This window comes from Vicia villosa, linkage group LG6 (assembly GCF_029867415.1).
Source record: "Vicia villosa cultivar HV-30 ecotype Madison, WI linkage group LG6, Vvil1.0, whole genome shotgun sequence".
Taxonomy (NCBI): Eukaryota; Viridiplantae; Streptophyta; class Magnoliopsida; order Fabales; family Fabaceae; genus Vicia; species Vicia villosa.
In genome coordinates, this window is record NC_081185.1 from 157,485,355 (window position 1) to 157,504,471 (window position 19,117).

Sequence of the window (19,117 nt, forward strand, 5' to 3'; positions counted from 1 at the left end):
TGTCTTTGTTAATTTTTCAATTATTCCCTTAAAGTGTTGTAGATTAATGATGATTTAGTATAGGAGTTCCTCGGGTTTATTGTCGTTTTATTTGGAGTTGATTCCTTAGTGATCGTCTTGTCTTGTTTATGTGGTTTTTTGAATTAATCAAAATATTATATTGATTAAAAAAATTAATTGTTAATATAATATCAACTTAATTGTTTGATCTCTGATTTTCACTTGTTCACAAAATTGATTGTTCCATTTTTTTTTATAGTTTTAACTTCATCAATTTTTCAATGTTGTTAATTTATTTTAAATGATAAGACTTACCACCGGATGATATAGATTTCTTTAAAATTATATTGTTTCAATTTTATAAATTATTTATTTTTATTCAAGGTATCACCTAATGATATAGATTCCTTTCCTCATAAGGTAAATTTATGTCTATGATTCGAATTATATATTGCGATGTTAGTGTTTATCAACTAACCATAGGAATATATGTTACAAGTATTATCAAGATGAAGAAGAGAAAACTTGAAACTTCTCCTAAGAAATTCAAAATTTTCATTGAAACTTCTCTTAAAAAATAAGTTGAAGATAATCCCCCTTCTTCAGACTCAACTTTAAGGGATAGTGATACTAGTTCTCATGCCACGATCCTCTTTGTAATAAGGATCAAGAGATGTAAAAGGAGCAGGAAGCAGGATATGAAAGATGAGGTTTCTTCAAAGGAATCTACTTATTTTTAAACAACCTTTCCATTCCCTCAAACATGATATATGGTTCTTCAAGCCTTGGGGTGGACGTTGTTGCCTTCTAATGAAACACGTACAACATGCTTTTAATTCAAAAGACTATTTTATATTAGGTTTTTTTTGTGTGTGTGTGAGTGAAGTCTACAAATCCATTAAAGTAAAGACTAAGAGTTTCTTTCAAGATATTCAAGAGATAGATTTCAAATGAGACTTGTCGTGAAACTCTTTCATATGTCATGTCCTTTGAAATGCTAATGACTTTCATTTTTTATTATTATCTCATGCATTATTGGAATAGGTATTTCAAAGATTGTCTATTTATAGACAAGGTTCAATTATTCGTTATATATCCTTAATAAAATATAAAATTCTTTTTCAATGATAAACAACCCTTACCAAATGAGGGATCACTTTCCATTCTTATGAGTTTTAATACTAATTGACAGGAGTTTTCCAACACCATCTCCATTTATCCCTTCTCCATTTTATCTATTATCAAAGTTTTGAAAATATAAATGTAATAACGTGACATTTGATAAATCCATTTAATTTTTATATACTACAAATAACTCAAAAAATATAGTAATTGAGAGGATTTTGACTCGAGTTTTCCATACTTGGCCCTTTGTTTTTCTTGTTTAGTAGCTTGCATCAAAATGTATATATATTATATAACTATTATTTATTTTTCAAATTGATTTTATATGACAATTATTCAACCATATTTCATATACTCATTTTAATTTTTAAAATTAATTTATTATTTAAACTGAAATATATTACTAAAAATATATTTAATATAATATTTTAATATATATATTTTAAAACATAAAATATTGTATTTTAATATAGAATGTAAATATATTGTCTTAATATTAAACGTAAATATAATATTTTAGTATATAATTTCAGTTTATTAAATAATATAATATTTTAATAAACTATTATTTAATAAAATATTGAACGTAAATATATTTTTAATAAACTGAAATATTAAAATATTTAATATATATAATATTTGAATATTATAATATATAAATATTAAATATAATAAAATGAAAGCAAATAAAATATATTTAATAAGTTGAAAGTAAATAAAGTAAATATTTAAATATTTGATTTTTTAATAATAATATGAACGTAAATAAAACTAATATTAATAAACTGAAAAATAAATTAAACATAAATGTATTTTTTAATAATGTTTGTTTAATAATTGTTTAATAAACGTAAATATTATGTTTGATTAATAATTATGAAGATTTTTTTATTAACCAGGTTTTAATAAAAATACCAAATAAACCAACATTTCAAAAAAAATATTCAAATAACCATGTTTGGATATTTTTTGCACGTAGACGCCATGTGGGATGGCGCCTCCTATTCTTTTAGATTTTTTTTCACCTACCTGCGAATTTATCTGCAGATTTGGTGTTACCTGCGGATTTACCTGCTAATTTATCTACGGATTTATCTGCAGACCAAACATTAAATACTTCCGCAGGTAACACCAAATCCGCAGGTAGCACGAAATTTTAAAAAAAAGGAGGCGCCATCTCACATGGTGCATACGTGGAAAAAATACTCAAACATGGTTAGTTGGATAATTTTTTTAAAATGTTGGTTTATTTAGTCTTTTCTTTTTAAAACTTGGTTATTAAATTTTATTTTCCAATAATTGTTTAATTTTTAATTTCAATTTAATTATAATATACTATGTAAAATAATTTTTTAAATTTTAGAATATATACTATCTAATATTAACGTATTCATTTTGAAATAAATAGGCAAAATACTCTTTTTGGTCCCGTAACTATACCCCAAGGTCCATTCCGGTCCCTTATTTTTAAAAAGTGTCAAAGTGGTCCTTTAATTGTTTAAAAAGGACCACGTTAGTCCTTTCCATCCAATTTTTACTAACGGCGTCAACTTTTCCATGTTGGCATCTGATGTGGCGCTGAGTCATAGGCGTCAATTATTATTATTATTATTATTATTATTATTATTATTATTATTATTATTATTATTATTATTATTATTATTTCTATACAACCAATCATAGATCTGAGGAAAATTCAAAAGAAGAAAATAACTATTCATGACAGAATTTTCTGATTCACTCTAATAATCTTTTCCTTTTATTTCAGTAGAACCATACTCCATTTTCCAGAAAATATCCATAAACCTTCATAGCTTCAGCATCAATAAAGCTCTGCAGACATAAAATCTTTTCAACCTTTAACTTTTATTGCAATATTTCTGCATTGCATCAATAACCCTTCATCTACTCACACAACACAAATCTGCAGAAATTGCAATGAACATCAACACTTGCAACGATTGTTCCAGATCTACGAAAACAGAACTACAAAAAGATTCTCCCTTTTGTTGATATCGATTGTTCCGGATCTATGAAAACATAATAAACTCCAAAAAAAACTCCAACTACATTCAACACTAAGTAAAACAAAATCTTTAGTCATAAGAGAAGAAACAACAAAATCAACAAAATGTATCATAGAACAAACAACAATAGAAAAACAATATCAACCAAAATCTACTTGATCTTCTTCTTTGGCCTCAATTGATTGTTGTGTCCACACTTCTTCTTGCGGCAGTTAACAACCCTAATATGTAGACGGGCATAGCATTTGCGGCAAATGGTTTGGTCTTTGTTATACTTCCTAGCCAAAGTCATCAAAGAAGGTTCAATGATTCACCACAAAACCTGAGAACAAGATGAAGAAAGATTAGATTTTATTGGGGCTTCTTCAATTTTGCGGCTTCTTCAATTCTCTCTAAACGAAATATTGGAAACAAGCCATTTAATTAGGTTTTATTTGTTTAATTAGGATTTTAACTATGGGAGTTAGTTTTATTTATCTTAATTGGGGGATGTTAATTATGGGAGTTATTATAATTTTAATTTTAATTATTATTATTATAATTATAATTATTTTTATTATTATTATTATTATTATTATTATTTATTACTATTATTATGATTATTATTATTGTTTATTATTATTATTATTACAATTATTATTATTTATTATTATAATTATTATTATTATTGTTATTATTATTAATTATTATTATTATTATTTATTATTATTATTATTATTAACTACTATTATTATTTTTTAAAGGTGGGACAATAATGATGAAGACAAGCCACGCGTACAACATCCCACCACGTCAGATTCCACCCAAGCACGTCAGATGCCACATAAGAAAAAGTTGACGCCGTTAGCAAAAATTGGACGGAAAGGACTAACGTGGTCCTTTTTGAACAATTAAAGGACCACTTTGACACTTTTTAAAGATAAGGGACCAGAATGGACCTTGGGGTATAGTTACGGGACCAAAAAGGATATTTTGCCAAATAAATAGTACACATGTAACATAATACTCATGTAATAAATAATAAATAGTACTCATGTATAATAATTCTCATGTATCTTATTTTTTTTATTTTTTTATTTTTGACCAAAGCAAACTTAACTTCTTTCATTCAATAAAATTGTTGCAATACAATGAGGTAAATAATTAATAAAACTACGTCGAGACCAAGAATTGGCCGCCTTTGTTAAACAATGGGCAACCATATTCGCTTGACGCTTAACAAACTCTACCTCGAAGTTTGGAGAATCGAGTAACAATTGCTTAATAGAACGAATAATAAAACTAAAATCCGAGCCTTCAATCATGTTGGAATGGATTGCTTGCACAACTTGTTGTGAGTCACTCTCGAACACAATTCGATCAAGATGAAGAGCTAAGGCTCCTTGGATGGCTTCTTTCAACGCCAAAGCCTCCGCTTCAAGAATGGAGAAAGAACCAACATCCCAAGCCACACCCGCATTAACAAAATTTCCAAAACTATCCCGGATACACCAACCTCTATTAGTAGTTCCTTGATTGCGGTTAAAACCCGCGTCGACATTGCACTTGAACCAACCAGAAGAAGGCGGAATCCAATGATGATTGATAGGGGGCAGCCTCGTTAACTTGAGAATTTTGAGCCAAAAACCATTCTTGCCACTTATGAAAGGCTAACCACCCAAGCCTAGGCTCCTCCTCCTTCTCATTGTTCCAAACGAAGTCATTCCTATTCTTCCATAACATCTCAAGCATACACGCAAACCGCCCGGCCACCTTCCTATCCTTCTTACTACACACATACAAAATAAGGGATTTAATATCATTATGTCGGCGAAGGAGAGGAGCAACAAAATCAAACAAACCTGCAGCCATCCAACAAGAGTTAGTTTCCGAACACCCGAAAAATATATGCCAATCATCCACCTCCGTTAAGCCACAAAAGTGACAATTTGTAGGACAAGGAACTTGGCGATGACTTAGACGGGCCCGGGAAGGCAAACAACCCTTACAAATCCGCCAAAGAAGATGTTTTACTCGAGGGGGAGCGAGAATAGACCATAAAACATTCCAATCTTCCACACCATTCTCTAGGTTATAAGACTTCTTACTATTCTTCCAAACACGGTAACCTGAACGAACGCTATATTGACCATTAGTTTCTTCCTTCCACACCAATCTATCTTCAATAACATCCTCCACCAACGAAACATGAATTATATCTTCCGCTCCTACACAATCAAACAAATCACGGATCAACCTCATATTCCATTGTTTAGTGTTAGGTAACAACAAATCTTTAACAATCATATTATAGGCACCTTGTTGTTGCGGCCCTTTCATACAACCTTCGCCTCTTCCCCGAATCCAAGGTTCATTCATCACTTTTATCTTGCTACCATCGCCTATGGTCCACCTACAGCCAACCGTTAGAACCTCTTTGGCTTTCCAAATGCTCCTCCATACATAACTAGGATTATAACCAAGGTTAGCTTCAAAGAAAGAAGTTCGAGGGAAATACCTTGCTTTAAATATTCTGGACACCAAGGCTTGATGTTGATTCATGATGAACCATCCTTGCTTTGCAACCATAGCCATATTAAAGGCTCGAAAATCTCTGAAACCAAGACCCCCCTCCGACTTAGGGCAAGCTAACCTGTCCCAAGCCAACCAACGAATACCCTTACCATTAGACCCTCCACACCACCAGAAGGCATTCACCATCTTCTCAATATCATTAATCACGGCTTCAGGTAAGATAAAGATACTCATCACATATGCCGGAATTGCTTGAAGGACCGACTTAATCATAACTTCTTTCCCAGCTTTAGACAAAGACCGACCTTTCCAAGAATTTATCCTTTGCCATATACGATCTTTTATGCACGCGAAAGTAGCCTTTTTACTCCTCCCAATCATGGAAGGCAAACCTAAGTACTTTCCGGTCCCTAATGCATGATGAACTCCCATGATCTTTGCTAGATCCTCTTGGGCTGGAAAACTCAGATTTCGACTAAAGAAAACCTCGGATTTATTTAAATTGATCTCCTGACCAGATGCTTTAGCATAAGTATCCAGAATCTCCATAAGATGTGAGACTTCCTCCACATTAGCCCTGCAAAACAAAAAACAATCGTCAGCAAAAAGCAGATGCGACACGCTAGGTGCCCCTCTACAGACTTGGATACCGTGGATATCCCCATTAGCCACATACCCCTTGATAAGGGCCGATAGTCCTTCAAATATGAGAATGAAAAGATAAGGCGACAGTGGGTCGCCTTGTCTAAGTCCTCTTCCTGGTACAATAGGTCCAACATTGTCCGAATTTACAAGCACAAAATAGTTGACCGAAGTAACACACATCATAATCCAATGAGTCCACCTCTCAGAAAAACCCATCTTTAACAACATAGCTCTCAGAAATCCCCAATCCACCCTATCATAAGCTTTACTAATGTCAATCTTGAGAGCTAAATGCGCTCTCCTCCCTTTCGTCTTTCTCTTAAGAGTATGGATGATCTCAGTAGCTATCATAGCGTTATGCAAAATTGATCGACCCTCGACAAAAGCAGATTGTTCCTCCGAAATACACTTATTAAGTAACGGCTTCTGTCTGTTAGCCAAAGCTTTAGCCACTACCTTATAAATGACGTTATGTATCTTATTTATTCAACATATTTAGTCATTTTTTTTATGATCCACCCTATTTCAAAATGATAAATTTGATACATTTTGAGAAGTAATATATACCACCACTAATATATACACGACCTTTCAATTGAGTTGGGTGAATTTGCCATATCAAGCCATATCAAGTCTAGAGCTCATCCTCGAAATGAATAAGATTTTATGATACATGTTGTATAGTAGCATGTATTTTCAAACTCTTTACACCCTTGGAAAATTTGAAGCAATATTTAGTCAAAGTAGGCCACAAAATTGTCATTTAAAAACATATGTCATTTTATTTATTTTGCTTGTGTGCTCAACTTATCCCTTCATATATTTTAGCTAAGGCTATATAAGCCTCATTTTCATCCAAGTACCTGGTTAAAGTTTTTTTGAAATAAAAAAACTTTATAGAAACGCTGGAATTTTGAAAATTGCAATAGATGAAACAATCTATGAGCTACGGAGTTATAGAAACGCTGTCATCTTTGGAAACAGCACTGACAATCGGATTCAAGCTAAGAACATCATTGATGTTATAGTTTATAGAGGATGGGCGCACCATAAGTATAGGAAAAGCATAGCCATGCTATTGATGTAATAGTAGTGTTAGCGGGACTTCGGTCGCTTAGTTTGTAATTGACAATTTAAAATAAATATATATAATCTTTTATTTCAAAAAAAGTACCTGGTTAAAGTTCCATAAACAATTTTTTATAGAGTTCATCACCAACTATTGTGTAATATTATGTTTTATATTCAAACATCTAATAATGCTTTATATTCAAACTTTTTATCAAATTTCAATTTAGGGTTTCTTAAATACGATCCACAGTACTTTTGACATAAAAAAATGAACTACTAATACATGAGACAAGCCTACAAAATAAATTACTAATAGACATAATTTGATGTCAAAGACATCTAAAATGAACTACTAATACATATCTTAATAGTTTATACCATGTATTAGTAACCACATTTCTACTATGGCTTGTGGAGTTGTTATTTTAAAGTGCAGCAACCGCTTCTCTCTTTGTATATCAGCAGCAAGTTTAGAGGTTTCCCATTGCAGCTTCCTCATCATATCTTCAGCTTCCTCATCATATCTTCAGCTTCAGTATAATTTGGAGGTGCATCAAATTCTCCTCCTATTAGAGGAAACTTTACTTCTACATCATTTCTGTAGTCAGAGAAATTTCATTGATTACAACTTTACAAGTCGAAAAAGAAACATAAGTTAGCTCTCTAATCAAGACCGTTTTTGAGGGTATGCAAAGTGGACTACAACAAAGAGTTTCAAATATTTCACGATTAAATTGTGGCTAAATAGGGTCTCATAATAGATTTTCATGGTTTAATCATAACTAAATAATGCCTCTAGATGTTTGGTCATGGTTGAACTGTAGTGAATCATAATTAATACAGAGCCTCCAAAAACTTAAGATGACTCAGTCTTTGTCTCTAATTATAGCAAGAGAAGGAGAAACATTATAAAAAGATAAGATTAATTTGAAACTGACCTGCTACCACAAGCAAAGATACCACATTTCCTGATCATTCCACCATCTAATGACAATGCTCCATCTGTAATGCATGGAAGAGCAAGCAACATTTCTTTCCGAGTTTCATATATTTGTAGGCTAGAAAAGAGGCTATAAAACAGCGTCTCTCTAAGACCGTGCCCAGTTGCAGTAAGAAAAGACAATCTATTTGAATCCAAATGGACCATGTTCACGGCAAAATCAAGAAACCCAGGAGGGCATTCCCCATTTGGCAATTTCGGCTTCGGAATAGCCAACTTCTTTTGTGGATCTTCGTCAACAAAACCTCCTACAAATGGTCTGAAAAAAAAAAGTATACTTATAAACCAAGTTTTTCACGCTTATAAAGATATATAGTGATATATAGCAAGACCGTACACATGGCTGTTGAATTAGTCCTAAGTATGGTCTCGATGAATGTCGAATCAATTGGGTGAAAAACATGCATACGAACGAGTGCATAAATATAACTTACGTTAAATCTTCAAAACATATGACAACAAATCGGCCATTTATTGTTTTTCCTGTTGAAGATTCAATTCCATGCAAACCACGATTACAGTTTATTGTACCATCTGGATCATACTTCTCTAGTGCTTTAACTCCTTCATTTGTACTGCAAACAATTGCAAGCATCATCTTCATGATAAAATTATTTAACAGTATAGCCTCAATAATAGATATAATTATACGACATATTATAATAAGAATATTGCAATAAACATGTACCTGTCATGGTTGAATCCATTTGAACGAACACATAAACGATAAACTGAGAATACTACTGCCCTCTATCTGATAGTACGACGGCTTGATATCTGACCTAATGGGATAGCCAGATTATATAACCACCAGATGAGGGAAGGGACCTCTCAGTAGGCTAACCAAAAGAATGGCCCAACCCATCACGGGTCATTCAACAATTAAGCCCAATATATTATTCATTTTGTCTAATAAAATAATAATTGATATTATAATTATATTTTATTTAATAATTAATTAAAGTAAATCCATAAAATTTAACATTCTCCCACTTGGATGACTTTAATTAATTACTAAAATATAATAATTATCATAAACAAATATATCAATTATTTATCATCAAAACAGTGTGAGAAAACACAATTCAACAATACAGAAATTGTATCCGATAGGGAAAACAAATCATGCATGTCAAATACTCACATCCAACATAACAATAATGAATATGGATTAACATAATATAATTAAGTTTGTAATCCAATAATGGTCCAAGCATCTGAAATGCTATAAGAGATATGATTATTAAATTGACGTCATCTTATACATATCTCATTACAATAATTTAAATATAACAATTAGACTCCCACTAATCCAAAATATCAAATGACTTAACTACACCCATGTTGGTTGCATGCCTTTGAAAAACTCCAACAGTTAAGCCTTTAGTCAGTGGATCTGCCAGCATGTTCTCTGTGGCAAGATGCTCAATCCGAGTCTGAAATTCAAGAATTTTCTCTCTGACAAATAGATACTTAATATCAAAATGCTTTGAGCGAGAAGAACTCTTAGTGTTCTGAGAGAAATGTACAGCAGCAGAATTGTCACAATATATCACAAGTGGCCTAGATATGCTTTCAACAACTTTGAAGCGAGAGATTAAGTTCTTCAGCCACATAGCTTGACAAGTAGCTTCATAGCAAGCTACATATTCTGCCTCCATGGTTGAGGTAGCTGTAAGAGTCTGTTTAACACTCTTCCACGAAATAGCTCCTCCTGCCATCATAAAAATCCAGCCGGAAGTAGACTTTCGGTCGTCAGGGCAACCCGCAAAATCAGAATCAGAATAACCAATGACCTGAAGTTGATCAGACTTCTTATAGGTCAACATGTAATCTTTGGTTCCCTGCAAATATCGCATGACCTTTTTAACGGCTTTCCAATGACCCAAACCTGGGTTACTCAAGTATCTCCCTAAAACATTAACTGCATATGCAATATCGGGACGAGTACAAACTTGAGCATACATCAAACTGCCAACAGCGGAAGCATATGGGACCCTTTCCATTTCGGAAGTTTCTTTATCATTTTGAGGACATTCAGATTTAGAGAGCTTATCACCCTTTTGGACAGGAACAGTGCACGGGGAGCAAGATTGCATATTAAATCGCTTAAGGATCCTTTCAATATATCCTTTTTGAGACAAACCAAGAATACCACGTGACCTATCGCGAAAAATTTGGATGCCTAAAACAACAGAAGCATCACCTAGGTCCTTCATATCAAAGTGGTTACTTAACATCATTCTTGTCTCATTCAAAATACTAACACTACTGCTAGCAAGAAGGATATCATCGACATACAAGACTAAGATTATAAAATCTCTCCCACTAATCTTTAAATAAATGCACTGATCTGAAGCATTTTCATTGAAACCAAAAGAAGTGACAACTTGATCAAACTTTAAATACCATTGTCTAGATGCTTGTTTTAATCCATAGATAGATTTCTTAAGTTTACACACTAACTTCTCTTTTCCTTCTTCAATAAAACCTTCAGGCTGAATCATGTAAACATCTTCAACAAGCTCTCCATTCAGAAAAGCTATCTTCACATCCATCTGGTGAAGTTCCAAATTAAAATGTGCAACCAAAGCCATAACAACTCGAAAGGCATCTTTGGTAGAGACAGGTGAGAAAGTCTCTTTATAATCAATCCCTTCTCTTTGACTATAACCCTTTGCCACCAGTCTGGCTTTGTATCTATCAATCTTACCATCTGGATTACGTTTAGTTTTGAAAACCCATTTGCATCCAATAGCCTTGGAACCAGCTGGCAACTCTGTGAGATCCCAAACACCATTATGAGACATAGAATTTAATTCATCATGCATAGCATTCAGCCAATCAGAAGCATGAGAACAAGATATTGCTTCATTAAAAGTGGTAGGATCATCGTCATCATGAATATCAAACTCATGCTCTTGGAGATACACAACAAAGTCATTTGATATTGAAGGCTTGCGAGCTCTTTGAGATCGTCTCAATTGAACTACTTCAGCGTTGTTATTTGGTTCAACAACAACTATAGGCTCTGGAATATCAGCTTGTTCATGATCATCTGCATGTGGTGTCACAACTTGATCATTATTTTGAATAGCCGGAATCACAATTTCATTAGGAAAAGTAACAGTTGGTATAGGGAGAAAAGTACAATCTTCTTCAAGGGTAACTGGTCGTGGCGTAGAGACTCCACTATCCAAATCATCCTCAAAGAAAATCGCTCTATCAGATTCAATGACTCGCGTAGAATGAGAAGGACAATAAAATCTGCAACCTCTAGACCCAATAGTGTATCCGATGAAGAAACCACTAATAGTTTTCATATCAAGTTTCTTCTGTTGAGGGTTATAATGTTTGACTTCAGCCTTACAACCCCAAACATGAAAATGTCTCAAACTTGGCTTTCTACCTGTTAATAATTCATAAGGAGTCTTCAACACTGATTTACTAGGCACCTGATTAAGAATGTAGACAGCAGTCTTCAAAGCATCACCCCAAAGAAAATCAGGCAATGAAGAATGGCTCATCATGCATCTCACCATGTCCATAAGTGTTCGATTACGCCTCTCTGCAACTCCGTTCTGCTGAGGAGTTCCTGGCATAGTGTATTGAGCCTCAATCCCACATTCATCTAGGAATCTAGCAAACGGTCCAGGATTTCTTCCAGTCTCATCATATCTACCATAATATTCTCCTCCTCTATCAGATCTCACACATTTAACCTTCTTTCCTGATTTCAATTCAATGGCAGCCTTAAAAGATTTGAAGGCATTTAAAGAACTAGACTTGTCTTGGAGAAGTTCTATCCATCCAAATCTGGAGAAGTCGTCTATGAAAGTGATAAAGTACTTATATCCACCCATAGCATTGGGTGTAATAGGTCCACACATGTCTGTGTGAATCAATTGCAACACATCTTCACATCTATTCGCTTTTGTATTCCTCGTTTTGGCAGTGAACTTTCCTTTGAGACAATCAACGCAAGTGTCAAAATCAGCGAAGTCAAGATTAGGAAGAATACCCTGCTTAATTAATCTTTCAATACGAGGCCTAGAAATGTGCCCTAACCGTCTATGCCATAACATCGAAGAACACTCATCCTTCCTACTACGCTTAGTCCCAACAACAGAATTAACAGACATCTCATTCACATTTAGCATATACAAACCATCACGCAAATTCCCAGAACCAACAACAGCGGAATTAAAACAAACATCAAGTTTTCCATTACCAAAAACAAAAGAGTAGCCACATTTATCCAAAGCTGAAATAGAAATCAAATTCCTTCTCATTGAAGGTACATAAACTGCATCATTTAAAATCAAAATGTGTCCTGAAGGTAAAAACAAAGAAACAACTCCTATCTCCATCACCGGTACTTTAGCTCCGTCTCCCACAATGACCTTCGCCTCAACATCACTTGGTTTCCTCAGGCTTTTGAACCCCTGCAAAGAATTCACGACATGAATAGTGGCACCTGAGTCCAACCACCAAGTATTGGAAGGAACATCTACTATATTTGACTCAAAACAGGCTAGAGCTAGGAGTGTACCTTGTTTTTCAAGTTTCTTCTTCAAGATAAAACAATCATCAGCCTTATGTCCATACTTCTTGCAGTACTTACACTCTCCCTTAAAGAATTTCCTCTTAAAAGACTTATCTCTAGGCTCCAAATGTTGTGTTGTCCTTTTTCCTTTCTTATCATCAAAGTGATGTTTTCCCTTGCGGAAATTTTTCTTGAAATCCTTTGTTCCTGAGGTAGAAGCGACAAACTGAACACTTTGAGCTTTTGCATTTTTCATAGAATCTTCCTCTTGAGTTACAATGGCTATCATCTCATCCACTGTCCACTCAACTTTCTGAGTATTATATGAGGTCCTCATAACATCAAATTGGGGAGGTAGAGACTCAAGAACCCTCCAGATTAGAGTACTTTCACCAATTTCAACTTTGAGAGTTTTCAGCTTATTATAATAGTGGACCAACTTCATAATATGCTCACGCACACCACTAACACCATCATACTTAGTTTTGTCAAACAAAGAGAGATACTCACACTTCTTAGCCTTATCAAAACGAGTGAACTTCTCACCAACAGACTTTAAGTAATCTTTTGCACTCTCACTTTCTGGTATGCTTTGTCTTATAGATTTTTCCATAGTGTAAGATATCACCTTAAGGCACACTCTATTAGAGTGCTCCCATTTTTCATAAAAAGTTCTCTGAGCTTCAGTAGACTCATCAGTAATAGCGCCAGGTTTTTCAGTTCTTAGAGCCAAGTCAAGGTTGGCTATAGCAAGATAAAGGTCGAGAGACTCTTTCCAGTCCTCATAATTGGTCCCATTCAGAGTTTTGACAGAGTTAGGAAAGGAGGCTGTCACGGTCAAATAAGGAATCATTAAGTGAACAATTATGTAATATAGAAAATGATTCCACATATACAAGCCAAATATTTCCTTAATAAAACTCTAGCTCATTATGATCTTATATCAGAAATACAATAATAAACAAAACTTATATTATCAAAATTTTAATATCGATAGGATATCTAAACATGATAAAATAAGCATAAATTGTTAACAATATTTTGTACCATAACAAAATTACACTAATAATAATATACCGATAGGATATAATTATTATTAATATAATACAGATCATAATTACTAATAAATTTTATTTACTTTAAATTAATATTAATAATATATCGATAGGATATAATAATTATTATTAATATAAATAATTATTGTTGTCACTAAATTAATTATTATGTAATCAACACGTAAAGTTCATATAATCATACTCACGACGATGGGCAAGATTATAATTATATGAATCAACAATATTTTGTTTAAGAGACTATGACAAATTTTCACTATGCATAATAATTATTAATTATATAGAATGATATTACATGTCTCAAAATAAAACAATATAATTTTCTGAAATATTGCTACGTAATAGAAATTATCTCCAGCATATGAAAATTAGTTATAACAATAATTATGTGTGCATATTGAATAAGAAGAGAAGCATAAACGGTACTAATAAAACAAATGGCTGAAATAAAGTTAATTGAGTTGAAGTGCTTCTTCTTCACCCGATTTACAGTAAAACGGGTCATACTACCCGGTTTTAGATCCGATTCATTTTCGATCAATTCTTAACGCAAGACAACAAAATTTATATCTATTTTAATCGGTTTTCAAAGTTACAGTGATCCCACATATTAGTTACACGAATCGCCGACCGAAAATTGCAAATCGATAGTTTAAAGTTCTTAAAAAAAAAAAAAAGGATTGCTCAACGAAATCTGAACGAAAATCTTTCGTCTTTTATTATGTTGTTCACACAGTCGTAGTGATTCCAATCATTCAAAAACAATTCTAAAATCGTTTCTATAATAATCGATCTGATTTTATGGGTTTTACAAAAAAAAACTTATTTGTGATTGTATTTATCATTACAATCGATCAACCGTAATTGATTTTATGGGAAAAATAAAATTCCTTTCATTTTAATGTGAACACAATCATAATCATGACAATTGATTAACAGAAACACAACAGGGCATATAAAATTTCAATTTTCATAATCATAAATAATAATAGCCGAATAACATATCTAACAGGCTCTGATACCAATTGATAAAATTATTTAACAGTATAGCCTCAATAATAGATATAATTATACGACATATTATAATAAGAATATTGCAATAAACATGTACCTGTCATGGTTGAATCCATTTGAACGAACACAGAAACGATAAACTGAGAATACTACTGCCCTCTATCTGATAGTACGACGGTTTGATATCTGACCTAATGGGATAGCCAGATTATATAACCACCAGATGAGGGAAGGGACCTCTCAGTAGGCTAACCAAAAGAATGGCCCAACCCATCACGGGTCATTCAACAATTAAGCCCAATATATTATTCATTTTGTCTAATAAAATAATAATTGATATTATAATTATATTTTATTTAATAATTAATTAAAGTAAATCCATAAAATTTAACACTTCAAACCCACATACTCAGAAAGGATCCTGTTTTACACAAAATTGCAATTTTTCAGAAAAAATAAGTAATTGTAGCGCTGCATTTGGCTGCTACTTGAAACTGCGATGCAAGAGCGTGTAGCACTGCTAAGGGACCGATGCACTCGTATTGACCATAACGGATATTTTCTACTGCAAGAAAAAGAATGATATTTACCTGCTGAGATCATCATTTTCAACACTGGCAAGGGTAGCCACAACACCAAGAGCATCCTTTACAAAAGCCAAATTTGATGTTCGAGTATTCGCTTTTATCCAATAAAATAGACTTGCAACAGAGTTCTCTTCAGTACTAGAATAATACCTTTCAAGACTCACTAAAACAAAATTTCATCAGCCAAAAAATCCTTGTGGATAAAATTAATTCATATATCAAATTCTTCGTAAAAATATTCTACCTACCAAAAACAATTTATATAAGTGAACTTAAGGGTTTATTACATCAACTTAAATTCTAATAAAACTGTCATAAATTCACAGTGAACAAACCTTGTAAGTCAAGTACAGATTCAGTCGAGCGATTCATTGGAGAATTAAGGAACTCAATATTTTGTTCATGCTGTTTCATTTGATTTATGAAATTCTCAACATTTGCATCATTTTGATTCAACTGAAAAAATAACAAACAATAACAAGTTCCAAGGTTAATAAAAAGGATAAAAATGATGACGTGAAACAAAAATACATATATGTTACAATAACTTAGTTCCATCATAACCATGAACAAAGTAACAACATGAAAACAAGTACAAACCCTTACAATAGCTCCAAAATTATGCAAAAACTAATGAAGGAAAATTTGTGTAGGCAACTACCTGGATGTGGGTATCAGTGTCGGTGTTCGGTTGAGACATGAATGTGAAGTGAAGCAGAAAGAAAGAGAAAGAGGCGATATATCAAACTTAGTCTTTTTTTTCTTCTATTATACTGCTAACAAATCTTGGTCTTTTTGTTCTATTATACTGCTAACTTATAAGGTTTTAAAATATTTGTATAAAATTAGAAATTCATATTATATAGGATGTTTATGAAAAAATTAACTAAAATGTAATTATTTTTATATGATATTAAGATTTACTATATTGATTTTTACTATATGATAAAAAAGAAATAATCAAAATTTACAAAAATATCTCTTATTAATGATATTATATAGAAAAATTGAAGAATGGAAAAAATTATATTATAGTAATTTCATAATGTTAAATGAATACAATTAATCTAGTATAAAAAGAAATAATAAAAAATTTACAAAAAAATATTTTATTAATGATATTATATAGAAAAAATTAAAGGATTAAAAAATTATAGAATAATAATTTCATAATGTTAAGTGTATACTGTCAATTTTGTATAAAAAAGAAATATTAATTTTTTACCATAAAAAACTTTTATTAAAGATATTATATAGAAAAAAATTAAAGAAGTGAAAAGCTATAGAATAATAATTTCACATTGTTTAGTGAATATTATTAATTTTGTATAGAAAAAGAAATAATAAAAACTTTTCAAAAATACCTTTTATTAATAATATTATTTAGAGAAAATTAAAGAATTGATAAATTATAGAATGATAATTCCATAAATACTAAGTGAATATTGTTAATTTTTTATAAATAATAAGGTTTTAAAATATTTGTATAAAATTAGAAATTCTATTAAATAGGATGTTTATGAAAAAATTAACTAAAATGTAATTATTTTTATAGGATATTAAGATTTACTATATTGATTTTTACTATATGATAAAAAAGAAATAATAAAAATTTACCAAAATATCTCTTATTAATGATATTATATAGAAAAATTGAAGAATGGAAAAAATTATATTATAGTAATTTCATAATGTTAAATGAATACAATTAATCTAGTATAAAAAGAAATAATAAAAAATTTACAAAAAAATATTTTATTAATGATATTATATAGAAAAAAAATTAAAGGATTAAAAAATTATAGAATAATAATTTCATAATGTTAAGTGTCTACTGTCAATTTTGTATAAAAAGGAAATATTAAAAATTTTAACAAAAATAAATTTTATTAAAGATATTATATAGAAAAAAATTAAAGAAGTGAAAAACTATAGAATAATAATTTCATATTGTTTAGTGAATACTATTAATTTTGTGTAGAAAAAGAAATAATAAATAATTTACAAAAATAGCTTTTATTAATAATATTATATAGAGAAAATTAAAGAATTGAATAATTATAGAATGATAATTCCATAATGTTAAGTGAATATTGTTAATTTTTTTTATAAAAATAAAAAAAATAATTTTTTAATTTTTTTTATTAAAGATATTATATAAGAGAAAATTTTAAAAAAATATTTAAAAATATTTAAAAATATTTTTTATAAAAGAGAAAAAACAACACATTCATATTTTAAAAAATATATTTTATTAAAGATATTTTTATAAGAGAAAATTGAAAAAAAAATATTTATTTTAAAAGAGAAACGGCTACACATTCATATTTAATTTAATACTAATAATTTACTAATGTAATATTTTGTTAATTTAATTAATTATGATTTCTTCTCCATTAATGACACTATGCCAAAAAAGACCTACGAAAGCGTATTTTTGGGCTTTAAAAGCGCTTAAAAGGGCTGCTGTAGGTGGCGCTGAGCAGCGCTTTTTGTTTAGGCAAACGGGCTGTCGTAGGTAGGCCTAAGACAACGCTTTTTCTTGAAAAGCGCTTTCATATATAGGCTTAAGGCAGCGCTTTCCGTTGAAAAGCGCTTTCGTAGGTCTATCTTTAGCAGCGCTTTTTTCCAGCTTTTATGTTTTCTCTTATCATCTTAGGCAGCGCATTTTGTTAAAAAGCGCTTTCGAAGATAGGCCTTTAAGAGCGTTTTTAAAAGCGCTGTCGTTGCTAAACGCAATATTTTAAAGTGCAACCTGTAATTTAAGCCTCCCAGTTCGACTTGTAATTTATTTGGAAATAACAACCTGTAATATTTTTGGAAATAATCTCTAAACCTGTAATTCAAGTCTTATATATATATATATACCATTATAGTTTAATTCACATATGTTTGCAACAAATACATATAACTAAATCATCTCTAACATAACTAAATCAGAATAAGCCCGAAATTCTCAAAATCCAACGAGCGGACGGTCCTGGTCCTGCAAAGTATGAACAGAACAACACATTCAATTAAACTAACTTTGCTCAAACACAATTAAAGCCTCCAACACAAAGTCATTATCAAAACCCGTCACACAATAATGTATTCATAACACTTTTCACACAATAATGTATTCATACCTATATGATTCTTTGATGAATATACAATTGACACAATTCCTTTTTGATTTCTTCCAACTTAAGTCTCGTGTAAGAAGCAGAATATAATTCATCAAAGTACTCCATAACAAAAACTTAATATATAAGATTTAGTTAAATGTAATAAATTCTAAGAAATTATCCTAAGTTATAAATCCATACCGTTATTGAAATCTCTAATTGATTCATTTGAAGGATTTCTTTCAAAAACCTCAAAACATAGTATCCGCAATCTGTAATACCAAAGAAGAACGATATAAACCCATATGAAAGAGATTTCGTTTTGCAGAAGAAGAAAATTGCAACCGCAGGTCAGATTAGGGTTTTTCGAATTTGCTGAAGGGATTTTCGTTAGAGAAGAAAAAGAAG

The 19,117-nt window shown here is 31.3% G+C and overlaps 1 protein-coding gene across 1 annotated transcript; it reads right to left on the reverse strand.

The window, feature by feature from the left end:
• Positions 1-15,424: 15,424 nt before the first annotated feature.
• LOC131612933 (protein DEFECTIVE IN MERISTEM SILENCING 3-like) lies at positions 15,425-16,364 on the reverse strand. Its single transcript, XM_058884674.1, has 3 exons — positions 16,264-16,364; positions 15,938-16,058; positions 15,425-15,765 (listed from the first exon to the last, which is right to left on the reverse strand). The coding sequence occupies exons 1-3, from the start codon at positions 16,300-16,302 to the stop codon at positions 15,602-15,604; spliced, it is 324 nt and encodes a 107-aa protein (XP_058740657.1). The 5' UTR covers positions 16,303-16,364; the 3' UTR covers positions 15,425-15,601.
• Between the last annotated feature and the right edge of the window lie 2,753 nt (positions 16,365-19,117).